Source organism: Drosophila eugracilis, unplaced genomic scaffold, assembly GCF_018153835.1.
Source record: "Drosophila eugracilis isolate 14026-0451.02 unplaced genomic scaffold, ASM1815383v1 contig_2088, whole genome shotgun sequence".
Classification (NCBI taxonomy): domain Eukaryota; kingdom Metazoa; phylum Arthropoda; class Insecta; order Diptera; family Drosophilidae; genus Drosophila; species Drosophila eugracilis.
The window spans coordinates 2,542,977-2,569,127 of NW_024572964.1; the positions used below are offsets into that span (position 1 = coordinate 2,542,977).

General features: G+C 42.7%; 3 protein-coding genes across 18 annotated transcripts in view; 1 reads left to right on the forward strand and 2 right to left on the reverse strand.

Moving 5' to 3' along the window:
- LOC108107685 (supervillin) overlaps positions 1 to 26,151 on the forward strand; it is a 116,370-nt gene that overhangs the window by 77,820 nt on the left and 12,399 nt on the right. For 8 of the 16 annotated variants that reach the window (XM_017215277.1, XM_017215274.2, XM_017215275.2 and 5 more), the window contains 4 exons: positions 237 to 350; positions 4,252 to 4,747; positions 24,130 to 24,412; positions 24,706 to 24,861. In XM_017215277.1, coding sequence (XP_017070766.1) covers positions 237 to 350; positions 4,252 to 4,747; positions 24,130 to 24,412; positions 24,706 to 24,861 — 1,049 coding nt within the window. Of the gene's footprint in view, positions 1 to 236; positions 351 to 1,915; positions 2,123 to 2,194; positions 4,018 to 4,251; positions 4,748 to 5,132; positions 5,542 to 24,129; positions 24,413 to 24,705; positions 24,862 to 26,151 lie in introns of those variants that run through there. The other 8 variants (XM_017215280.2, XM_017215290.2, XM_017215286.2 and 5 more) reach the window with 3 other exon arrangements.
- LOC108107691 lies at positions 14,119 to 15,099 on the reverse strand. The gene is made up of 2 exons (XM_017215296.1): positions 14,655 to 15,099; positions 14,119 to 14,539 (listed from the first exon to the last, which is right to left on the reverse strand). The coding sequence occupies exons 1-2, from the start codon at positions 15,063 to 15,065 to the stop codon at positions 14,192 to 14,194; spliced, it is 759 nt and encodes a 252-aa protein (XP_017070785.1). The 5' UTR covers positions 15,066 to 15,099; the 3' UTR covers positions 14,119 to 14,191.
- On the reverse strand, positions 15,800 to 18,340 carry LOC108107688 (probable cytochrome P450 4d20). The gene is made up of 5 exons (XM_017215292.2): positions 17,831 to 18,340; positions 17,377 to 17,763; positions 16,967 to 17,036; positions 16,709 to 16,905; positions 15,800 to 16,645 (listed from the first exon to the last, which is right to left on the reverse strand). Exons 1-5 carry the CDS (start codon positions 17,991 to 17,993, stop codon positions 15,936 to 15,938), a joined length of 1,527 nt encoding a protein of 508 aa, XP_017070781.1. The 5' UTR covers positions 17,994 to 18,340; the 3' UTR covers positions 15,800 to 15,935.

Sequence of the window (26,151 nt, forward strand, 5' to 3'; positions counted from 1 at the left end):
AACAGTTGTCTTTTACTAGTAGAACACCAGATAACACCGAACATTTCCTAGTCCGTTTTTCCCATAGTACTAGAAATGAGATTTTATTTGGCTTAACTGCTAGGCGGGACAAGATAGATAGATAGATACATAGATAAATGGACACATAGATACATAGAGATATAGAGATATGTTCAGACAGAAGTTTATCAAGCCCATTTTCCAGAGCACAAACTCAGTCAATTCATACATTTCAGGAGCATCCCGTCAATCTCCACCTGCGTCGGCGGAAGTGTCCTCAAATGCGGCCGACAACTCCATGCAAAGCGATGAGCTGTCCACGCCAAATGCCACCACAGATGCGGAATTTGGTAAGGAACTAAAGATAGTTATAGTTTTGGGTTTTCCAAGAGAGAAGGTTGCTAGCTGGATCACTAAACTAGTGTCTAGTTTCTCTCAACCTTCTCTCAGCCTTTGCCATTCTTACGTTTTTGTTTGATTTGCACGATGCTCATTTGGAATGAAAAAAACATTTAAAGTTCATATAAGAAATATTTATTGTTGTTGCTTACTGTGTCTGTGATTTCTTAATTTTATATATATATTAATAGTTTTTATTGGCTCGCCCGAGACTAATTTATAATTAAGTCGAACAAATCAGTTTTCGAATTCGAAATGCAAAAAAATGCAGCCACGCCAAATTGCGCAATAAAAGTAAAGAAATGGAAAAACTGCAAAAACAAAATCATACACTAATTTGGTTTTCCATGCATGTGCGTTCATCGGTTTTTCATTTCTGACTTTTTCATTGTTTTTCGCCAGTTTTGAGTTTTCTAACAACTGAATTAACTCCTTGTTATTGTTGTTGCTGTTTGTTTTATTGAATTATAGTTGTTGTTGTTGTTTGTTACTCTTGCCGCATGATAAAAAAAAAAACTAATAACAACTTATTCTCCGCCACAACCGTATGTTGATTATTATTATGTAATTTAAGACGTGCGTGATTTTCTTCTCCATATTTATTCATTTTGCCATACATCCCGATCGAGGTCTTTAGCGCAGTTAATTAAGCGTTCATAATTTCACGGCTTTCGCCTACAACATTTCTAACGCCTCCCCAATGGGTCTTCTGTCTTCCTTGAAAGCGATCCATAGCAACTCCTGACCCACTTGGTAAGTGGGTGAAGCTAATGGTAACCTTCTTTTATCACTTATCGTTTGGGTTTTATGGCCCAGAGATGGGAGCGTGCTCGTTCTTTGTGGTTTCGCCCGAAAAAAGGTTGTAAAATTTATTACCGATAAGGCGGAATGACGTTGACCTTGATAGACGACAACAAAGTGTATGTAATTAGCATACAGAGTGGTTTCAAATAAGCAGACAAAGAAATAATTAGTGATTAAATCGAAATAAAAGCTGTAATGAGTGGAAACATTAAATTAGTTTGTTAGATTTTCCCAACAAAGATTAATTTTCAGTATAAACAAATTATGAAAGCATTAAAAGACTGTTTATATATCATTAGTCGGTTACAGACTTGTCTGATTATAGTTCTAGTTTACTGCCAAGAATCCAAAGCAAGCTTACAAAATTTTCCATAATTTCTTTGCCAGCCATTTATCAGTTAAACCCACACATCAAAATCCACTCAAACGCTTACAAAGAAAGTTCATATCAATTGAAAGTGTCGTGGAAGAACCAATATCGAAAGTTACAAATGAAAATGAAAATCGAGAAGACGAAAGATGTCTGATATATATACGAATATGTATATAGATATATATAGTGGACAAAGCCAGTGCAAAAAAGTGGCAAATTATAGAAATTGCTTTATAAACGCCAGACAAACTTTCTATGATTCAGCGTTGCGCGGGGGGTTTAAAAGCATCTTTTGTGATGGTCGGTCAGTTTGTTTAGTGCTTAATAAAGGCAGCTGGGAAATGATAGGGCATGGTGTATAGGAAACATTATCGCAGCGAGTGTGGGCAGCAGCGGATATAACCGAATGCGCAGTTGGTCTTCGAGTCTTGTAAGTCGTCGCATCTCAAAGAAACCACAAGCAACCACAGCAGCAGCAGCAATAAGTAGTTAAATTTAAATAAGATTCAGAGTAGCGACTCCGAGCAGACTGAGCAAATGCAATGCGTAAGTGGTGCCAAAGCCACAAGGAATAACAAGCTAGCAAAAACTAATCTCTAAAACCAAAATCCCATATAGAACCCTCATCTCTGTCGCTGGCCGAGCGACTGGCCTTCTTCAGTAATCTCTGCGAGAGCGGTGGAGGCGGTAGTGGAAGATTCCGGAGTCGCACAAGCAGTTACTCAAGGAGTCCGCCCATCGATCGCACTACGCCCAGGAGCAGCACCACCGCCAGCAGTGCCAGTGTGACGCCCACGCCCATGGATTACTCACCGATTCCGAACGAAAAGGAACCATCTAGTCTGACGCTGGAGAGCATTACTGAGCCCGATCAGGAGGAGACCAAGGATCAGGTGGATCAAGAGGAAGTTAAACTAAGAAAGGATCCCTTCCTGAGGGAGTCGCCCTTGCACAATGGCATCCATAACCTGACCAGGTCCGCCACAGATCCGCCAGCCGGCTCTTATATGCAAGTAAAGGTTCGGTCTATCGGAAGATTAGTCCTGCCCGATAACTTCCTTAATGATCGCCGATACAACAGCAACAAAGGCATCAGTATAAGCCTGGGGGGTACCAACAGAATCTCTCCGAAACTGGAAACCGACAAAATGAAAGTTCTTGTTAATATGCGCATCGGCAAGGTGAAGTCGCCTTTTATAGAAAAGCAGCAGGAGAAAGTAAGTCCCGAGAAGCTATCGAATGGAACCAGCGACAGTGGCTCGGATTCGGGCAAGGAGAACTGCGCATCCAACCAGCAGGAGAATCAGCAGCCGCAGCAAGAGCCGCACCAGCAACAGCAGCAGCAGCTAGATGAGGATCGAGCTCCGCCAAAAGTGTCAGAGATGCGCCGGAAGATCAACAGACTGGTGCAACAACAGCAGGCACAGCCACAGCCGGTCAATCGGCGTCACACCACCGATGTCACCACCGCAGCCGTGGGATCGCGGTCATCCAATGTGGACGACCGCTTTGCCAAGTATTTTGGCGTTAAGGAGAGCTTCAACACCACGACCACCTTGTTGAAGACGAAATCGCTGCCACCCAGCCAAGTGGAGGCCACCAATGCGCATGTTCGACTGCCAGCTAATACTACTGTAGTTTCCAAACGCCGAGAGATGCTGAAGAGGACGCGACCCCTGTCCATGGATCACTATTCCAGCGGCTGCACCAGTCCCACAGCCATGCCAAGTCCCAAGAGAGCACACTCACCCATCAACCGGCGGAAGGCCGCCATTTCCAGTTACGAGGATATTGAGGTTACCCCCGATGAGCTCTTAGCCGCTGGCAAGGACTTCAAGCTGTTGTACGGCGAATTACTGGGCTGAAAAATTGTCTATTTTGGCCAAGCATTCAAAATTTCCCAATTTTTCATTAACCCCCCAACGCCGACCTCTTTTCATTTTCGAACACAAAAATTTCGCTCTCTTCGTGTGGGTCCTGCGCTCAGTGTGATAGATGCGCCCGATCCCATTTTCCAAACTATTCACTATTGTAGTAGTCTGTCGTAGCAATCCCAATAAAGAAAACAAATAGAACGAAACGAAATTTCCACAGAAAAGTCAAACGAAAACGAAGTAATAAAAAGAAAAACCATAAACGTTAGGCATTGTATTTAAACCAAGAGACAGTTTTATTCCCAACGGCTCGTATACTATATATGTCTGGCCAGCAGAAAAACCTTCCAGTTAACCATTATATCCTATATATTATTATTATGCGAAACTGCTTTTGTGCTTATTTATACATAAACCACTACTTTTTATTTACATTTAAAACGAATTGTACCTTAAACGGAATTATATTACGATGAGTATGTATTACACTTATTATTATTATTATTGTAATATTTAATTAATGGAAGTTGTTAAACCACGAAAATAAATCCAAGAAAATGTGCTAAAGAAAGCGAGATCAACATCTTGAGGGGAAAGTTCTAAAGCTGAGTAAGTACTGAAGCATGTTTTTGGCCCTTCTCTGAGCTTCTCACGTTTTGCACCCAAGCTGTGGCTGAGCATGTTTGGTTTTTTGCCTGCCTTTGGATTGATTTGCTGCATTTTTATTGACTTCATGGAAATAAACCTCATTATTTGTCAACTTGAATGTAAATTAATCAATGTAAATATCTTACTTTACAGGAAAGCCCACCAACGAACCCCTTAAGAGCATTCTTAAGAGCGGAAAACCTATGCTGGGCATAGGACGCGGCCTAATGCCGGTGGATCTCAATGCCGAGCTGAAGAACCGCCTCAAACGCTCCACTCATGCCACAGTTTCCAATCTCCGTAAGTCTGCTACCACGGCAGATGCCACTCGAGGAGGAGCTAGTGATGAGACGGAGAATCCGCAAAGGAATTTAGCTCAGATACTGAGGAATGTGTCCAAGGAGAACACCACACCTAGGCATGATGATGCCGTAAGTCTGGTGAGGAATCTCTCCTCCTTGGGACAACCTCGACCGGTGATCAGTCAAGATGCAGCCGGGAATTGTGCCTCGGCATCGGAGGGCGAGAGTTCGGGGGGTCGCGAGATCGAGGCTATTATCAAAAATAGCGCTGTGGCCAGACGTCGCCGGCAGCAGCAACAGCAACAGCAGTCGCAGCAGCAGCAGCAGCAGCCACATCAGCCAGATGGGTGAGTCCTGGTCCTGGTCCAGCATCTGAGTCCTGTGCTCCGTGTGTTAGTGCACTAACCCCAAACTACTAATCAATCCCCGAGAGATTTGTCAGGGTGCAACGATCTCCCACATCATGGTTTTATACTCGTATATACATAACGTTTAGACAGCGCATCATACATGCATCAAATGTGTGTGCTTCTCAAGACTGGTTCCCAAAAGTAAAACTAAATATTTACAATTTATGCAAGTTGAGATGGAATTTACATTAGTTAGAAGTTCACTGTTTTGTATCAAACATTTGTAAATGTCTCCTCTCCGCATTCTCCACGTCTTGTGTTCGTTTGCCCAAAAGACTTTTGCTTTTGATTAAACCAATTTTCCCGCACTCGAACGTAAAAGATTCCTAATCAGAGTGCAGACAGTGGCAAGGAGCTATTACTGGCCAGTTAGCCAGCGGCCACAGCAGCATCCACAGCAGCAGCATCAGCATGTATTGCAGATACAGCAGCAACAGCAACCGATATTGCCGCAACAGCCACTGCAACCGAAACCCTTTTACAAGCTTCTTCGACCGAAACATTTTGTAAAAAATTAGAAATTAAGTTTAAACTTGCATTGCTTACTACCGTTTGTGCAAAAACTAATTAACTGATATATACACAAAAAAAAAACAAATATATTTTATCGACAATTTGTTCAAAACGATATATTATGCCACAATATATTTTTACGTGATGCCAAAGAGCAAAAGAAAAACTAAGAAACGAGTAAATAAAAAGGAACATTAATAAAGTTGACGAAAATCCTATTTAACTGTAGTTTTGTTTGGCCACTAACTGTTATTCTCTACTAACTGATTGTTTAATAACAGCATGGAACTAAATTTGTATATTCCCAATATCCCCGCTGAATATATATTTGAAGAGAAGTTAAATTTAGGTACGATTTCGATTTGGCGCCAAAAATTTGAAATGCCAGAGCTACCTGATGCCATTTTACAGTGCTGCCATATACGCTTCGAATTTAAAGATGCCGCTGTGTTCGTATGCGTATATATCGATATCATAGTGATGCCACTAAGGTGAAAATCGCTTCGAACATTTTGGTTTTACGTTCGAAGTGTGGTGAAAACAAAGGAAGTAAACAAATTATTATTTGGCAGTAAAGTAGTACTAGTACCGGTCTAGTTTCAATTAAAAGTAATTTAATTTATAAACCAACCAGTTCCTGTTATAAGCGGTCCTTCTTATTTTAAAAGGGTAACAATTAATAATAATAACATAAATAAGCGCTGAATTTTTAAATGCAACCCTTGACTAGCTGTGCTCTTCTTGCGCACGCTACTCTTACGGCCTTTGGTGGTTCTGTAAACTTGTTCGAACAGCTGTTCTTTTCACCACAGTTTCAAACATGTTCGTCGGCTCTGTTTGCTATAAAAGCAACCCCCGCATTTTGCTGTCAGTTTAATTTTAAAAAAAGTGCCAGCTGTTTGAGACGCGCGTGTAGACGACGTTCTGGCGTGATTTTTGTTTATAAAAACATATCAACAATATTTATGGATATTAGTGCCGCACAATAATACTCGAATATACATATTTTTCTAGTGAATATACAACGATTTTATAAGGTTTTAAGTGCGAATACGTGTTTTATTTGTTGTTTACCTATTGCAATCGCGCGCGCATTTTGTGCCGGTTGTAAAAACTCGTCTTTTGGCAAATTGAAATATGCAAATCTGAAGATACTTCGTGATTACTCAAAGCAAGCAGAGGATTGAAGAACATTCAGTTCTCAATTAAACAATTGCTGGCAATTGAAAGTGCAAGTGCAAATTGCGTCGGAACAGCGGCTTTTATTGCGCTCTCTTAAAGGTTTGTTCAAATTAAAGAGGTTTCCACTGAAAACCAGACTGCAGTTCCTTTAGTTTTGTTGTTTTCGCCAAGGGTTCCATCTGCCTGGCTCGGTCTCTCTCTCACTCCTGCTCTCCTTGTCTTACCTGCAGCAAAACAGCCGAAATAAAACTGTAAAATGGTTGTTTTGTTTCCATTCAAACATTTTGCTGATTCACCGAAAATCTGCAGACTCTAATACACTGATAAAAATTGGGGGTCTTAAATGAAAAACTATTTAATAATTCTCATACATATATAAGATTATGATTTAGTGTAGATCTCTAAGTCGCTAATAGAAATATAATATTTGTTTTGAATTGAATATTAAATACAGTTTTATGTATCCCCATTGAGCTAGACATTTCTTTTAGTGTATCAGCTCAGGGAATTTTATGAAAAATCTTGTTGTTGTTGCTGTTAAGCTTCTTGTCCAGACATTGTTGTTGCTTTCGTGTTTGCTTGCACTTGGAATCCCAATCTGTATTGTTTTTCTCTCTCTGTCGCTCTGAGTGGTATGAAAAAAGTTTGCAGCCGACGGTTTTGTTTTGGTTTTTATTTTTTGCCTTCTTATTTTCCAGTTTTCAAAGTCCGACGCGCTTGAGCAATTTTAGCCAAATTTTGTTGATTTAGTCGATTTTAATTATCAAGTGTTTAATGTCTATTGTCTTTGGGTTCAAGGTCCCCGATTTGGGCCAGCATTTGCATAAGTATCCAAGAGGCAGGCACGTTCAAAAACAAAATCAATCAAAATGAAAATAGTTTAACCTCCAGCTTCGGCAATTTATGTTCAATTTTTATATTTGTTTATTCAAACATTTCTCAGTTTTATTGCATAACTCAAGCTCCATCTCGAAGCAGGTAATCTGAAAAATCATGGCTAATGAATAATCAAATGCGGAGCGAATCCAATGCTTAAGCTGTGCCGGAGAATGCCTTTCGTTTTCAATGAATTTGCATAATTTGCGCTTTTATTTTGCTTTTTTATCTTTGATTTTCTTTCCTTTTGGCCCGTGGCGAATTTCTTTTGGCGGTGCCATTTGATGGGCGAGAAATGAAAACGAAATTAGTTTGCAATTTGTTTTATTTGCCAGGCAGCGTGTCTGCCCAGAGCCAATTAAGTACTGGTTAATCGACATGGAAAACAGTGCAGTCAATGCTTCCAGGGAATCTGATTAGTCTCATATTTCAGCAGCTTTGATTATTAAACTGGCAAGTACTGCTGGCTACTCAAAGTGGTGGCTACTACAAAGCAATGGATACCTGTTTGTTCGGCAACAATTGCTAAGCATTAGGTAGAATTCTAAGTACACGAGAAGAGCTGGGAAAATATTTATAATTTTAAAGGCACTTTTACTGTTCCTATCAACTTTGTTTGGTATTTCAATGGAGTAATATGTTCCTTGTTTACTTTAAACTTAACTAATGTAAACTAGGTTTCTTTACTTGGAAAATATTTCTATATAGCCTACCTTGATAAGAAGTTGCTTCTTCGATTTCCGTTTTTATAGCAAAGTGCTCATTTGTAAACAAAACCAACGATTGGCCATAAATAGACAGCCGAGTGCTGCTTATCGCTTCGGATTTTTATGATAGTCAAGTGGCACTCGGGGTTAATTTCACTCTGCCACATGGGAAAGTGTTGGGATGTGCACTAACAATACCCCAAAAACCAAATGCACATCACCCAAAAGCAGAGAAAGAGAGGGCAGATAGCCGGGGAATAGAGATAGCAGCAATGCCCGATCACGTCGGAATAGGAGAAACGTGAGTCCAAACGCTAATGAGCCAAAGCAAATAAACGAGGCGGATTGAAACAAAGTTCTGCGGGAGAAGCCATTCAGTGGAAAAACTAAGGGCCTCGCCCTGCACACAAAAACAATAATCAAAATATAAATATAGGTAAATTCATCGAAAAGATAGGAATTAAGCAGGCTTATAGATTTCATTTTTGTTTCATAACTTCTAGGAGACATACTTCATCATTGAAAATCTATTGAGATCCTTAACTTATTTAAACCAAAAGATCTATTTTTATAAACTTATGTGGAAAACCCATTTGTTTGAGTGCACATGGCAGATCGGTGGCTTTGAATCGGCTGGCACTAATTGAAAAATGCCGCCACCGCCACCGCCGTCGCCGCCGCGTGATCGAATGATGCATTATCAAACGGAAAGCTTTGTGGCTGATCCGATCCCATAGCCATATACCCATTCCCAGCCGATATTCCCCCGTCAAGTGGAGAAACATTTCCATTTAGGGGCATGTTATTCGATGCTGAGCGGCGTGCTGGGAAATGCATTTCCAGATTACACAACCATTAAACTCACATAATTCCGAGGCACTGATCCATTAATTATGTTTTCGCTTCGGTTTGTTCTGGTCCCACTGCGGGGCTATAAATATTATTTTTATTGGACAAAATCTGTGCAACAGCAGCATCACTGGATGAAGTTGTAAGCGTCTGGGGATGTTTTATGGGTCCTGGTCCTTCCACAGATTTCTGATATTTCTGATACCCAATCGCGTTTGCCTCTAAAATATTGCACAATCTTTTGACTCTAGTACATTGACTCTTTCTTTTTGGGTTTATACTTTGCTTACTTAGCTGCTTTTTTGGTTACGGTTTGCACAGCTGTTGCCGTGTATCTGTATCTTGGGGATCGGAAAATGTATCTACTGCTGGCCGTTACTGCTCCGCTTCCTCGATTTGTCGGGGCAAGTGTTTTCAAGGGGGAAAATTGGCCTGTGGCGTTGATTGTCCAACTATCGTTTAATTGGACTTAGTGGGGAGATAAACCCTTGATTGAGAGCATTATGAAACACATCCCACTCGCAGCTCATTAAATATCTTAGCCCACAGGCCACCACTGTTTTTCAGCCGGCTAATTTATGGCTCATGGCTCCCCTTCCCCACACATGTGCTCCAAAAACTTGAAGTTTTCGCAACTGGAATTGAATTACTTAAAAAAAAGAAACAAAAAGCAAACTAGAAAAACCATTCGGCAGGAAATGATGAAATTTCAAAATTGACTTAGTCGATATGGCTGACTTAATATGATTTTAATGAGAACTAATTGCCAGCTGTTGGAAGCGATAGATTCGCTTTGAAAAGCTGTGGACTTAAGCAGATTCTGGAGGGGAATTGGAATTCTATTTATTACACTCATTAATAGCATTTTAATGTCTGTAGCTTTTGGCATTTGATATTAGGAATCTATAATTTGTTAGTCATTAATGGGATTCTCTGGGGGATTAAAAAGACTTAAAGTACAATAATAAAAAGCACCTCGATTCGCTCTACCCAGCTGGAAATGCAAGTGGCAGACACTAGTGCCAGTTAGTGAATATTTTATGACTCATTTTTGGCCAGCACATCGCATCCTTTTATGCTTGGACGCCACTAGTCTTGGCCATAAATCTAGCCGAGTCGGTTATTTTTATGGCCAGAAGCGGAAACGTGAGTCGCCGTTTTGTGGCTACATATTTTTTAGGGGGCTGGAGCTTTAATAGATGCACTTAAACTGTCACTTCACCAGCTATGCAGACGGAGTTTTTCTGACATTGACTTTGACACTCGCGAAGTCAACAAACCCGACAGGATAATATGCAAATCCCCAGGGCTCTCATTTTTCTACTATTTGCATGCAATGTTTGTCTGCCTGGCAAATAAAACTCATCAGGCCAGTTGACAACTCATTAGCTGAGGCATTCATGGAGGGCAGGAGGATGACGGTTTAACCACCATCACCTCCTCCTTCGCGCCCCCGTACAATGAACTCATTTCGGACAAAGTTCTGGCCTGCAACTTGGACTCGTATTTGCTACTTTTGTTGTCTGAGAAGCGCTCATAAATCTGCAGCTGCAGCTGGTCCTCATACTTGGAGAAATATTTGGGAATTTATTCCATGATTAATTAGAAGATTTATTGATGCGAAAAGTCATGTTAATCTACAGAGAATATAAGCAGAGATATGAGATACTATGTAAATCTCAAAACTTATTTTCACCAAGTCCCATTCATTGGATTATTATAAACCTAAAAACAATCTTGAATTTCTCCATGTGGAGCTTCCATCGAATGCAAAGTGGAGCTGCCTCGTCCCCACAGCCCACGACCACCTCCTCATGATTCCAGACTCCATCTTACGGCAGCTGAAAGCAGCTCTTTGTGCTGGGCCTGCTGGTTTGGCTCCTTTGTCTGTCTGCCATGTCATAGATATCATCATTGGGCATTTATTATTTCAGTCCTTGGTCTTCGGCTGGGCATCTTCGTGTGCTTGGTTATTCAATTTCCTTTGTACGTACTCTGCTGTCTGGGCAGCTTCCTAGAAATGCAAGTATTCAGGCCAACATTTCCCTTAACCAACCCCCTGGCTATCGCGTACTATCGATTTCTGGGCGACAGAGTGACAAACAATGAGCTGTTTTCCTTTGATATATTGAATTGCATTGTTTGGCCCTGGCTGTCAGTGCGTTGCCATTTCCATCTCCATCTCAGCTGGAGCTGCAGCTCCCATCCAACTCCCAGACCCCCAATCATCCCATCTTGGCTGTCGACTGTCTCTTGTCAGTCAATCAATTATACACCTGTTGCTTGCTGCTTAGGCTTCTACGCGAAAAGCGGGACAGGTGACACTAACAGGCGGACTTCCATAAACCGAACCACATCAGAATGTCGATTTAGTGTGTGTTATTAAAGTCAATAACGGAAATTGTTATTTGAGAGTTATCCAGGCTTAAAGTATTAAGATCAGAAGAGGATTTTTATTGGCTAAAGCGATGATGGATGGCTGGCAATTTGCTAAATGACTCACTCTCTCTCTCGATCGAAAGGAAGCTCTGAGCATTTCCTTCCCCTGTTTCCTGCGACTGGAAGCACCCAGCTTCCAGCTTCCAGCATCCATCTCCCATCATCATCAGCCAGCATCCTCTCGCCTTATACTGTTAATCGATTATTAATGACTTTGGCGCAATTAAGTAACAAACAAAGCAAAAATCGCTTCATCGTGGCAGCAACAACATGCCATTACCCATTAACAGGCGGCCACACAAACTTGGCCAAGACAGGCGAAGGAGGCGGGGCGAGGCTCTGTTCACTGACAGTAAAAGTTGCAACTTGCAACGGGCAACTTGCAACAGCAAATGGCAGCAAGTGCAGGCCCAGGCTCCAAGGCAGAAATCTTAAGAAAATCAACATGCAAAACCAAAAACAACTTACGCCTTAAAATGTGAAAATGCGAATGACCCGAATACACCGACACTCCTATACACACATACACCCATACAGGGGCGCTGAAATTGATAGCATACACGGCGCATGCGCAACACGCCAAAAAGCCTTAAAAGGCACCAAAAGCAACAACAACAACAGCAACCACTTCGATGACGACGGGCGACGATTTCCTTTTCTGCGCTTTCAGTTGTTGGTTTTTTCAGCTCCAGGCAAACTAGTTTTACGTACAGTTGGTTAAATACCCTGCAAAACGTATGGATACGAAGGGTATATGCAGTTAATGAGCAGAATAATACCTGAGTTACTATATGCTAATAAGAAAACCATTTAGAGAAAGATCTATAAAATACAAATTTTACTTTTATATCCTTTCACTTTTTATAGTTTTTGAATCTCCACACTTTTCTCTTAGGAAATTAAATTCCCATTAAAAATACAGGATGCACTTTGTTCGTTGCCTCTCTTAACAAGCTGCCACATATTTTCTTGGCTTTTGTTTTTGGCGACAACGATGCCGCCATCGCACTTGCAACTTTTGCCTTAATTGGCCAGGCTGTCAGCCTGCTACGTTTTGGCATAAGCAATTTTCATTTATTTATGCAAAACATTCGCAAATATTTATTGATCATTTTTCACCGGCGCTCTCACGTTGCATTAACACATTTCCCCAATTTTCTGTCTGTGCCCCAATGAAAATGAAAAGTTCACGATTTCGGCAGAGAGGAAAACTCGTTTCGTTTGGTTATGCATAACGTTGACAAGCCTCAGATTTTTGTTCAGTTTTTTTTCAGATTTTTGGCATGCTTGAGTGGGCTAGAGCCAGAGTCTCAGCTGAGACTCAATGATGCGCGTAAATCGTGCCGTCAATGTGGGTTAGGAATAGAGTTCTGCAGTAGGTGATTAATTCCTCGCATTTCAACATCAGCCATATCAGATGAAAGCCGGTGTGGGGAGTTGAGTTCCTGGAGTTGAGTAATGACTGCCGTGTGGCCAAATCAATTAAGTTTTTATGGAGTGCTAAAATGAATTAACTACAGTAGAAACCGAAACCTGGTAATTGAAGAAATTTTCCAAGGCTGTGTGGTGGATTTACTACTTATAAATTAAAATCTTTATCGCCTGGCCATCGAGCACTCCCCTTCACATTCCTTGGGCTTTCCACCTGCAATTAACTGAACCCACGTCGTAAACACCCAACTACAAGTTGCATTTTAATTAGTTTCGCAGCAGAAATAAATTAGAAACCAGCCTAAGACATGGCCAATCCCCATTCGTCTGCAATAAAACGCATCCAGATTGACGTAATCGCATTCCGGGAATTGCACATAAGTGGCATGCTACTCCTGGATTCTGGTCGGGCCATAAAAAACGAACTAGCGTCGAATGCCACGCCAATTGTGCTAATAAATGAGCCACTTGCTCTACGGCCAACAGGTGTTTCTACAGTCTACGGGGTCTATGGTCTTTGGCCATGTCTTTGTTTTCCCCTGAATCTCGTTCTTTCCAAGCCCTAGAAGGCATTCACAGAGAAAAGCCGACTTGGCCATCGACTTAAAAGGGAAAGAAGCAACAAACAAAAAGACAAAAAACAAAAACCCGAAAGCCATAAAAGCCAAACGTGTTCTTTTGATTGGTAAAAAGGGGCAGGGGCATGGGGATTGGTAGGGGCATGGGGATTGGCACCAACGAGCGGCCAGCTTCAATGGCTTATGGCCAATCTCCAATTTTGGTCAGGTCTGGGCTCTTCCACTTTGATTTTCATTGCCATAAATGGCATAATAATTTTGACTTTGTCTATCTATTCGATCTCAAGACCTCGTTGAATTATTTCGTATCTCGCTCATTATTGGCTTTAATAATTTCTCTATATGGGATCATTAATCAAAGAGTTTCCGTCTCGAGGTGTCGAAAACGGAAGAGCCTCGAGCTGGCTTGGGCAGCCTTTCTTTTTGGGGCTCATTAATCACGATCCAAAGTTATGGTCATTTACTATGATCAATCTATCTTGTTAAGATGTGCTCTAATATTAACTATTAAGCTATTAAGTAAGCATTTATTTATATTTTAAACATTTACTTTAAGAGCCCCTTTCACTGGCATAAGGAAATGGCAACAACTTCCCCTTTTCCTGTCCAAATATTTTTGCTAATTCCTCCTTTTTTTTGCCATTTGCGAAACTCAATCCTTCAACCCCTTTCACAGGGTTAATTCGTTTGCCAGAGGGTTGAATTTCAAGTTGCGGCAATGTTTGCCCAAGGATTGTTTGCTTAAGGACTGCCCTTTCTTTAATTAGTGAGCTGCTTCTGCAGAAACTTATACATTTTAGTGGGAATTAGTTTAACAAATTCAAAAGCTGCTTGAACTGATCGTCTACGTTTAAAGGGGTCTCAGTGGTGGTTGGTGCCTCGGTGGGTGCCTCCGTGGTTGTGGTGGTGGTGGTGGTGGTCGTCGTGGAGGTCGTGGTTGTGGGCTTGGGCATTGGTTTAGGCTGAACCCGACCATCTAAACAGGCCTGCAGATAGTTGTAGTTCCTGGCAGTTGCCTCCACGTAGTTTCGCTCCGCCCTTTGGTTGCACTGTCCAAGCTGCAGTTCCACCACGCGGTAACGCTCCTCATACAAGTTGTACGACTCGGAGGCATTTCCTGAGATGCTATACGTAGAGACAGTGTTGTTGGAGCCCTGAGATGGTAGGGATTATTATTAAAGTATCCAAAATGGGAATCAGGAGTTCCACGGGTACACCACCCCATGAAAACTGGATTACTTAATCCGAGGTTTAAGATAAAATACTTACCACATCGGCGTGACACCTGAAGGATTCGAGGGTGGAGTTCTTTTTATTGCAGACACTGAGCTCATGGCACACTCTCTCCGAGGAGAGCTCGATTGTCCTGCGAGTGATCTTGAAATCGTTATCAATGCTCTCCCTTGCGACTCTCGAGGTATTGAAGCAAGTGCTGTAATTTCCACTGTAGTCTTCCGCGATCAGGTTGGATTCACCGATATAGCCACCGAAACACGCCACCGAGGCGAAGGGATCGCGTTGCGTAGTCCGCGACTTGAGGAACAGCTGCGTGAGTCCATCTGCTGTGGGCAGACCCACGTACGGAGGCAGAGGCCTGCTGATTCCTTCTGCAGGAGACAAGGCCACCAAACCGATCACAGCCAACGAGGCTAGAATTTTTACAGACATCTCGGGGCACATTGCAGATACTAAGCAGAACCGGAGACAGAAGCTCTTTTGACGCACTACCTCCGGCGCAGGGCTCTTTTATATGCAGACCCGATGCGGTTGACAGTCGCTGTGATAAGCCTGTTATGTGATTTCCTTTCGCGATGCTCTTATCTGTTTTTGCAAAACTTTTCTATTGCCTTGGCTCTTTATCTTTTGGCCAATGATAAACCATAGACCGGACTCCGTGTCTGATTGAATTGGGATTGCTGAAAATTTACAGCTTCTAGGAAAAGCATATTCTCTCTTCATTTACAGCCACAAGTCGTATTCTTTATGACGTTGGTGAGAGACTTTCAAAATATCAGGGAATAGCTTTCCACGGTGTGAACGCTTCCTAAGTAGCTGGTTAATATTGGTCCAAGGTAAATACCGTATTTTACGTTGATAAGCTCGGGATTCTTTATGGCGCGCCACGCTCATCCGCTGTTCAAATACCTTTTGTTTGGGGGCCTAATTTTATAATCACCGCAAATATTGGTACAATCTCGGTGGCTAAGCTGTGTGAGTCGCAATGCGCTCAATGGGTTGTAATGTAGGGTGGGTGAGTAAGCAGTTATTTTTAGGCAACAGATCGGGTTATAATGTAAATATACTAAGCAAGTAGTCGTAGTCAGTGACCAAATCCGTAATAAATTAGGTGTGTGTTTTGGTTTAGTTTAGGATTAAGTATGTACTTTCTTACTATATATCATAATTACTCCAGATTTTTCCCAAAAAGTTTTTATTTTCAACATTAAATGGATTTTAAGTACTTAATGATTAGATAAAAATGTCTTACTGCTATATATCACGAAAATCCCAGTTACATTTAACCGAAACCTTTTAACAATATCAAACGTTTTATGACTTTCTGGGCCTAAGACCCACGTTAATGCCCGAAGTTGAGCGCAAGATGAAGTTCATCATTGGCTGGACCTCCTCGCCAAGGGGAAGCAGTTCGTAGAACCTGAGGACCTTGCTGATTAGAGACTTCATTTCCAGAACGGCAAACTTCTGACCAATGCAGTTCTTGGGTCCTGCGCTGAAGGGCACGTAGGCAAAGGTACCATGGCTCTCCCCCTCACCGTCCAAAAATCGTTCAGGCTTGAAACTGAGAGGATCTGGGAAGTAGTCCGGATCTCGATGGGCAAAGTAGAGCACTAGGTAAATGCTTGTATTGGCTGGGATGGTCTTAGATCCAATCTGAATCTCCTTCTGGGTGTGTCGGCCAATAGCAGGAACAGGAGGATACAGCCGCATTGTCTCCTTGATCACGCACTCTAGGTACTTAAGGTCCTGCATCTGGGACTGCGTCACTGGAGCGAAGGGATCTGGGCCCAGAACCTGCTGCAACTCCTCGTAGATACGGCTCTGAACCTTCGGATGCCTGGCAATGGCATAGAGGGCATGAGATACTCCACTGCTGGTGGTGTCATCGCCCTCGAACATGAAGGTGTCCACCTCCTCGCGAATGTCGGCATCGGTAAGGGGCTCATTGTTGATGGTCGACTGCAGCAGGATGTCCAGTAGAGCCATTTGCGACTTGCGACCGATCTCGTCATCGCCCAGACCTGCAAGGGATTAGGTAATAGTCAGCTGCGATATATCATTTCCTGCTGATTCAGTGCACCTACTCAGCGGTCGGTAGGTGCCGTCGGCCTTCGCCCGCCTCACAGTCTCTCGCCGCTCGCGAATGACCTTGTCGGTGAAGTCGTGCATGACGCGGATATCGCTCAGAAGCCGCCGGTGGAGCAAAGGGGCCGCCAGTGGGAATAGCCAGTTGTAGCGCTGCGAGAACTTGAACATTCGATCCGGTTGGATATAGACCACACTATGGAAACGGGGAGTGAGAACAGGTGCTGGCAGGAACTTTGTTTATTAGAATAACCCACCTCTTGAGTGCCTTTACGTAGGGGAAATCGGGGTCGTTCTGGGCATTCACCTGGACACCCATGGCGGCCTCTGCGAAACAGGTGAATAAATCAATACGCTAGTATAAGCGATTAAGGGTGTAGTTCATATATTTATAAAATGGCGCTAAGTTGCATACTAATAATCAGCATTTGAGTAATTAAGGTCGTTAGTTATTACAATTTAAAAGTAATTTCTAATAGTTATCTGGCTCCTATAATCTTAACAGCCACATTTAACAATTCCAGACTTTTGATAAATGAGTTATATAAATTAAAAAAATTTATAGACTCAAATCTGATTCTCAGAATTACAGTGAGAGAGAGTTTTTTATCTTATTTATTATAATTGCGGTTGTAAAATATCCGAAATTAGCAGAACAATGACTTACCTGTTATCACGTCAAGAGCGGCCAGAGACACATATTTCAGCATGTCCACCGGCGTCTTACCATCGGCCACCTTCCTGAGGTGCTCCACCATTATTCCGCTATTCCGATCCATTATCTCCACATAATGTTCTAGAACCTTGAAGTGGAAGGCATGGGTGAAAATCTTCCTCCTGGCATGCCACTTCCTACCCGTGCTAACAAGTAGCCCATCGTTTAGAAAGGGTCGCAGAAACTGGTAGAGTTGTCCCTTTTCCAGGAGAGTGGTACTGCCCAAGATGGTCTCGAAGTACTTTAGATCCTTTGTGTAGATCAGGGACTCTCCCAAGATCCAAAAGCGAAAAGTCTTGCCATATTGGTCGAACTTCTCACCCACCCAGCTAATAATATCTGCAAAAGCAAAGTTCATATCAGATTTTATCTTTTAAAGGAAAGTTTTCCACAGTTTAAAACTCACTCTCTGCTCCCAAGTGGAGGGCCTGTAGTCCGCATCCTAGGATGGGAATCGATATTGGACCAGGAATCTGGGACTTCTTAAAGGCATTAACTCGCTGGAGCTTGCGTCCAAAGTCCCAGGTCAGGAGCAAGATCAGTGCCCCAGTGATCAGGGCCAGCAACATTTTGACTACTGCTGTTGTCGTCGGTGACCTTTTTGGCGGCGATTAAAGCCTGGGATCAGCCCCGAATCGGTTCAGAGTTTGACGTTTTAATGTGGTTTCACTTTTTGCGTTGTTGACGCCGCCGCATTTGTAGATCAACTGCTGGGGACGAGCGATGATAACCGGCCGCTTGACCAGCCAAGCGCAATTTCAGTTTTCAAAACTAAAAATTGTCTGTAGAATCGGATTCTCGCGCTCTCAGTTAATGCCTCTCCAGGGAACTGGTTTGCGATGAAACATATGAGTTGTATTTTGATTATGAGTCCGAGTGTTGCAACTCGGCGAGTGTGTTTTGCATTCAGAGCGATATACGGCGAGCTTTTCGTTCTGCCAGATAGTCGAAGTGGCCATGCCGAATAAGCAAGTGCTGATATTGAAAGTGTAAAATGAGCAAACAGTGAACGATCGATTGAGTGAAATAAATGGCATTATTACTGAATGTTTTAAGCTTTTAAAAGATGTCTTAAAGCAGGTGTAAGTGTGTGCTGAAAGCGTAGTTCTAATCTGAATAGCTAGTAAAGCTAGAAACCTTTGCGGAAACTGGTTTACTATTTCAGTTGCATTTTTCTATTCATTTGATCACTGTACTTGCATTTCTAATATATTGTTGGCTAATTAAAATGCGACTCGTTTTTGAATTCGCTTATTTATGGTTTGTAAACCAGCTGCAATTACCAAGCATTTTAATTCCAAGCAATAGCATTCAGTTGGAATTTGTAGCAATGATCAAGTTATAGGCTCGCACTGCCTCCGTGTCTAGCAATTAAAAGGTAAATTTATGCGCCAGACAAAGCCCTCGAAAATAGCAGATCCGCGACTTGGTTAAGGTGGAGGGCACCCAGGATACGGTAGCATCTTCCAATGAGCAGAACAAGACACTTGACAAGCCACCAAGTCCAAGCCCTCCACTTAGAATGTTTTTTATTTGGAAAATTTATAAAATAAAGAAAAATTTGTTCTGGAATTTAACTAATTTATAAGTATGAAAACCCACTAAACGCCATGAATCTTTGATTCATTTTCATAAACATAAAAACAATGGGTTAATGATATTGTAGATGTATGAAACTCCTTTTTTTCTGACTGCACGCTGTCCCCAGTTGAATGGACTGCGATTGCTCGTAGTTCTGGTTGCCGTTGTTCCCGGTTAACTCGTTGAACTTGGCGGCAGAGTTCATTGGAGTTGAAGTAGGCGACCCGGGATGTGGGTACGGGTCTTCTGGGCCGAGGAGATGGGCGGGAACAGCTCGAGACACCGGAGACAGTCGTAGCAAGTACATTCACTTGGCGGTCAATTAAGGCACTCGGATGACATCCGCACATGTTCCGCCGACATGGTCGTGGGCCTGGCCAGAAACCAAAACAAGTTATCAAAACGTCGAAACGCCGAAAGAAGTTTACCTTTTCCATGACGACGATGACGCTGTTCCTCTGACGCCAGCGGAACGGTAAATGGGAGCGTCACATCATGAAGTATATATATATATATAAGTAGAATATCTTCCGTAGAATAAAAGGTAACAGATATAAGCAGAAAGAAAAGCAAACGCTGGTAAAACAGTCGGCCAAATTGTAGACCAGCTAAAAAGCGTTGACTCACGTTATTCCCAGGGAAACTGAAGCAGAAAGCGGAAGAATTTCATGGTGGAGAGTAATGGAGGTAATTATGCGGGTCCCGGAGTTCGGGGGAAGTGTAGGAAAACTCAATCAATAAGTGCACGCCCATCTGCCAAACGTGGAAATGGCCGTGAAAGGCACGTAGTGCAACCCCATGGAAAATGGATATTCCCCGCCCATTATTGGATATAAACCTAGCTGCATCCGAGTCTGGCAGATCTTAACCAGCTGCGACTTAGCTCCTTTGTTTAGCCTGCCCAAAAAACGCATGTTTCCTGCTTCCGCTGCAGTCAAAACACGGAGTCATTCAACTGCCATTCACCAGTGGCTCCCAAACTCCCAAAAACCACCCAATCTTCCCCTGATTTAACACCCCATCCATAGCCAACGACATCGGACAAAGAGCTGGGTTTTGTTTTGACGCATTTTCGGTGTTACCCCGGCAACCGGCAAACCGAAAGAATAACATGTCTGGGGATCCCTCAATGGGATGGGATTCGTGTGGGCTTGTGGGTGGTGAGAGGGGCTACTCACTGGAGGGTTGCTGCTGACAAGCAGCACGTGTCTGGGATACTGCGCCTGCTCGTGGAAAACAAAAGTCAGCTGATTGCGAAAGTCTATCAACAAAGTTGCAGAACAAAATGTTGCCAGGTTTAACCCCAAAAAGCTAAAAACTAAAAAGAATGAAAATCTTTAGGTAAAGTGGCAAAGTTTTTGCTGAGGTTAGGGTTAACCATTGCCAAATTTCGAATTCACAAAGCGACCAAAAATGCGCGACACCTTGAACTTGAGGTGAAATTTTAGCTTTTAGCCCAGCTAAACAATTAAGCAAGATCTTCAGCTGAGCAAAAAGAAACAAAAAAAGCTGAACAAAAGCCCGAGAGTTGGTAACTATTTTTAGACCTTCCGCGGGGTCGGCCTAATGAAATGTCGAATGGCCAGACAAAAGAGCAAAGCAGCCAGGCAAAAAGCGCCAGAGCTGTAAGCCCATGTTGACGTTGTAATTTTGCATCATTACCGCCGCCGCATTCAACTGCTCTCCGCCGACTTGAAAAGCGGTTAAACTGCGGCGTGGGAAAGTCAACCCGAAGCGAACTTGAATCTGGCCAACTATGGGATCTTGGATCTCTGAGATCTTCGCGATCTCCGCTCATTGTCCGGAATCTTCATTACCTTTCATTGCTCTCCACATCCACTCGCTTGGCGCCTTCGTGGGTAATTGTCACTCTTTCAACTGCCAAATTTCGCTGCTCTTGGGACTTGGCTTTTTGCGAATCCCATTCGCTTTCTGCCATAATTCATTGCATAAGTCAATTTCTGCTTACCTGGTGATTTATATGACGCGATTCATTACCGGCAATTCACCTGAGCTTCATGTGGCTGCACTTGCAAAAAAGAGGAGTAAATCTTGCGCTTGCTTTTCCACCTCTGTATTAGAATTATATGTAATTTCTCTGAGTGCTGCTACACGATCCCGCTTGATGAGTTTACCTGATATATATTTGCGGTTTGCCGTCAAGTCTGAAGCTTCTGTTGGGAATATATCATGTTTTATTATTATTAGCTGCGAGATATTATTATTTAACTTATTCGGCCCCAACAGCGGCTGTAACCTTGTTGAATACCGCTCAAACCGTTGCCAGGGCCGTTGATTTATTATTGCTGTTAAATCTTATATCTCAGAGCACTGAGCAGCGTGCAGCGAGCACTTGACATAGAGACAATGCCAGAGAGACCCTCTAGAAACCGAGAGTTGGCATCGATGACGAAAGTGCGGCTGGCAAGTATTCTTCGGATAATTTATGATGATATTTTTGCATACATTTCCAACACCTTGAGTGAATCTTTCTGTTTACAACTCCATTAGATCCGCTGCGATGATGTCGTGTGACGGCCTCATAAAGCCAAGGCCTGATGGCGTGCAATTGTTTATGCCGCGCCAAATAGTTTATAAAACAATTCATTTTGTTATATCATTAAGTCCCCATTAACCGCTGCCGCATTGCCAAACTGATCGCGTGATCACTCTCAGTCTCAGTCTCAGTCTCACTCTCGTTTCGCATTCACTTTTGGCCAAAAGAAATTTTAATTACCGCACTCGGTAATTCAATTACAAAACGCCAGAGAGTTACTCAGTCGATGGATGATCAACGATCCTTGGGATGGCTTCTAATTATATGCAGAAACATCTCTAAAACGGAGCCCTCTTTGGCTGTCAGTGTTGGGGGAAACTGGTAGTGGTTTTGGCTGTAGTTTTATATTTCTGGGTGTGTCTTAGCCATTGGCCGCACCCCAGGAGTTCGCCACTCAAACTAATTGCTTGCTAAACGCTTTCCAAAGGGCAATTACTGCATTAAAACTATAGCCATCGGTTGAGGAAACGTTGGTAGAAGTTCAAGCCCAGGAGGAGCCATTCGCGTGTCTGCCCTCTGACCTATGACTCCTGTCCAGAGATAATCCCCAATCCCAATCCCCAACCACTCTCACTCCACCGCGTCTGCAATTTCTGCCATTATTCCATTAGCCAAGCTTTTACTTTGATTTCACGTCTCACCAATTGTGGCTAAACTTTGAACTTTAGCAATGCCATTTTCCATGTGGTTATGCATGGTAATTGAATTCCAGTTTGAGTTTTATTTGCAGTTTCAGAGCTATTGATTTATTTTAATTAGATTCTGATGCTCAGTTTATGTAGTTTTAATCCTTTTCTGATTAAAGCTGTCAATTAGTGTTTTTTATGGATTTTATTACAAGAGATATGAACTCTCAGTCTTACTATATCCGCTAATTCATTCCTTTCCTGCTTTGAAGTACTCAGATTTAAGGTGCTAGAACTCACAGCTTACATAGCTGTCACGCTACTCTTCAACCGATTTAAACGCGATCAGCAAACAGTGGACAAAATGTGTCGGATGTCGCAGGTAAATGAGGTCCGAAAACCCCGCACCTGGACAGCGTTTGCCTGTCGCGGGTCTGTCAAAAATTTTCCAAATTAATATGCAATTTAGCTGTCAGCAGTTTGGCTGTTTGTTTACCTGCCGTCGGTTCGCAGGTGCTGAGCTTGGCCGGGACCGAGATTCAGATGGTATACCGCCTAGTGTACCTAAGTGTCTTGGGAGCCAGTATAGGTTGCCTGCTCATTCGTCTTTGTTCGCTCGTCGCGTGCAGTCCGCTTTTCATTCGCTTTTCCAGTGCCTCTTCTTCGACTGAGAAAAACACGTGCTGTGATTTCCCAAATTGTAAGTGCGCTTCGTTTTTCCTTTTTCACATTGCCATTGCCAAATCGAAATCCAAACAAGTTCTGGCTCCTAGCGGTTTCTTAATGCCGCCTGTCGTTCCGAATAAGCCGTGACATATATAAATGCCGGGCCCATTTCGTTGGGGTTTTGTTTTTCCATCGGACGTTTGACTCACGCTGCGAGATATATCTCAAGGCGCTCAGAATCCAGAAATCAAAATGTACCGAAACATGTCCGGTGACTAATAAGTGTCTGTGTCTGGTCAGAAGTTTATGAAAAATCTTTCGAGTCGTTCTTAACGGTTCGCTCACAAAAGAAAAACAGCGAATCTACAAGGCGGTCTCCATTCGATACAGATAGAATCGTGTTTTGCCTAGACAAAGACCCACTTCTGATCAATGGAAGTGCTGAATGGAATGTGCGGGGAATAACGTTATGCAATAGATCAAAAGATTCCATTGGAATTGTATGCCATTTTCATGAAGCAAAGATTGATCTTAGAACTCAATGAACTGTTCAGAAAAGATTGTTTGAACTGAAGTTTATTTACCAACACAAGAACAGTTTCCCTTGCAATTCTGTGATTAATGCAGCAATTTGTACCCCCAACAATTTCCAGCATCCAACATGTAAGTTGGTACTTGGAAACTCAATAGCTTAGAGGATAATCCCCCAAGGCAAGCAATCAACTTGTCTCATTAACCGCCCGCGGTTTGTTAACGTCGACAACTGACGGCCAATAAAAATGAGACCCAGCCATAACAATAACCGATCCGGCGACCATTTGCAGAAGAAAATTCCATTGCCATCTATGAGGAAAATCGCTGCCCAGCGCCTAATAAATGGCCATGGATGGTCCCCTATTAAAGGAGAAAGTTGGCTTTGGCTTTGTTCGAGAGGAGAGCGAAAAAACAATCTCAGCAGAAATAAAAGGCAGACCGTCTGTCGATCGCTTCCTGTGCATTCTATTCGAAGGGGGACGTACAAATAAGGCAGCTCGGCTCGCTCATTAGTGGCCAGGAAAATGCCATGTCACGAGTTTCCTATTAAGATGGGGGAAAATGGGAACGGATTGCAATGGGGCCCATTGAGGAAAACGCACGTTTTCAGTAATTCCTGCATGCACTCTCCTATCTGCACTCGAAGCACTTTATCTTGTATCTCATGGATACGCACCTTAATTGCCACACTTTATGCACACTTTTAACGGGCTTTATCATCTGTTTCTGTTTCTGTTGCAGCAATAGCAGCAATCTCGTTGCGAAAAGCAAAAGTCACTCGGGCATCTCAGCACCCATCGGCCTTGGCCCCCAGCTACCACCCCTACCCCTTGGCGGCGGCTTCGTGAAGTTGCGTCATGTAGCCAAGGAGGAGGAGACCAGCAGCAGCAGCACATCCTCCACTAAGGAATCGCCTGATAAGCAGAAGGAGTCCGCTCAGGAGCAGGAAGAAGCTTCGGGAGACTCATCGAACCCAACGGCTCTGCCACAGTTTCTTCAAGGCGTCCAACGATCATCCACAGAGGTGAGCAGGGGTTTATCTATAGAAAGATTGCAGAAGGGTTCGGTTTATCATGGAAGGTTAATGAATATCAAACAATTCCTTAGGAGAAATTAAAATTTATTTAAATTTTTGTTAATCAAATTGATATTTAAAAGTCTACAACAGTTGTAAAAGCTTTATAACTATATTGATAAGCCGAATCGAAACCTTGAGTCATTTCGATTCAGAACCGCCATTAATTGTACCTGACCCAGTGTCAATTAAACCGATGCACGTGTGAGCTGATCCCAACCATCCATTATCCATTTATCCAGGTCATGGGCCCCGATCAGCGGTCTTTGGTGATCGCGAAGACCGGCTCCATCGCGGAGCGTTTGGCGGCGCTGCACAAGAGTGGCGAGGACGACTGGAAGAAGCGCATCTCGAAGCGCGACGAAGTCGACGATGTGCACCGCGAAAACTTCGTAAACGTGAGTAAATCAGCACTTGTATCTTGAATCTTGTATGTGTATGGTGTATGGGGCATATATATATATATATATAGAGTATCTGAAAGATAGGTTAAGCTGCAACACATGCGGTCTTCCGTGGACCGCAACGAATCCGATCTCGATCTCGCTCTCGATCGCAATTGCGTGAAAATGGTTTCCTTATTGCTAATCGTTTTGTTTATTAACGTTGCACTTTTCTCTGCAATTTCTGCAATGCGCCCGTTGTTCGTGCAATGCCAACTGAGCGTTAAACCTGACGGCAATGACATAATAATGCGAAAAGTGCAAGTGATACCGATCGCGGTGGGATGCGGGTGTTATCTGGATCATGTGTATGACTTACATCCCACCTGGGGTGTGTGACGCAATCGGAGGAGTGAGTGGAGCGATAAGGTGTTGCGTATATTTTCATAATGATTAATTGGTATGGCTCATCAGACTAAGAAGGCCATTATTCTTTACTTGCTTGACCTACATACCAGGAAAATATATTTATATTATTTAGTTTAACTTTATGTTATTTTTTCGTTATTTATACATTATTAATATAGCCAATATTTGTTTCATATTTATTTTAAATCGTTTTCGACAATCCCTTTCCGTTACCCACAAAAAAATTTTTTACTTTACTTGACAATTTTACATTACGTATACATCAAGTAAACTATGTACGTGTCATTTACACAATAGGTGTTGCATACTTTCCGGCAGCAAGTGCGCCACTCGACTTCCAAATGAAAACGAACTTTTTCGAACTTTTTGGGGGCAAGTGCAAGTTCGGCTAGTGTTTTGTTTTCACTTAGCCATCCAAGAGTTTCGCCTGCTTTTGGGTTATTATTTATGGGCATGGGCACTTTGCGGCTGGTATAGCCAAGACTTGGTTTAAAATCCAATTCCGTTTGGACTGTCAATTAGCCGATCCATTCGAAATTGCCGCTAGGTTTTGGCGAGACATAAAGTTTAGTGAACTCTCTTTCTATTAAACGATTACTTCTGGTCCATAATTATGCGGGCAGACCTCGCCCGCCCTTTTCGCGCCTTTCCTGAAAGTAATCCCCAAAGTAATCAGACTTAATTACTGCTACTCCGCCTCCTTATACGAGTTTACACATATATACTCATTGCATCTTCGGTTGGGAGAGAGAAATTGTGAGGAAATCGTGTCAGAGCGATCTTCTGACCCACACACCAAACAAAATGCATATTATGTTCCCCACTCTCAGGCCAAATGAGTTTTCAAGTGCTGTCGCCTTTGTTATTGTTATTGTT

What these genes read in the sequence shown, in the direction of transcription:
- LOC108107691 (XM_017215296.1), bottom strand. Translation starts at nt 15,065, where the DNA reads ATGTGCCCCGAGATGTCTGTAAAAATTCTAGCCTCGTTGGCTGTGATC. An exon ending in TCAGGTGTCACGCCGATGTG is followed by an intron (nt 14,540 to 14,654) that starts GTAAGTATTTTA and finishes CTACCATCTCAG; the next exon opens with GGCTCCAACAACACTGTCTC.
- LOC108107688 (XM_017215292.2), bottom strand. Translation starts at nt 17,993, where the DNA reads ATGTTGCTGGCCCTGATCACTGGGGCACTGATCTTGCTCCTGACCTGG. An exon ending in CGCTCTTGACGTGATAACAG is followed by an intron (nt 17,037 to 17,376) that starts GTAAGTCATTGT and finishes CCTGTTTCGCAG; the next exon opens with AGGCCGCCATGGGTGTCCAG. An exon ending in CGGCACCTACCGACCGCTGA is followed by an intron (nt 16,646 to 16,708) that starts GTAGGTGCACTG and finishes AATCCCTTGCAG; the next exon opens with GTCTGGGCGATGACGAGATC.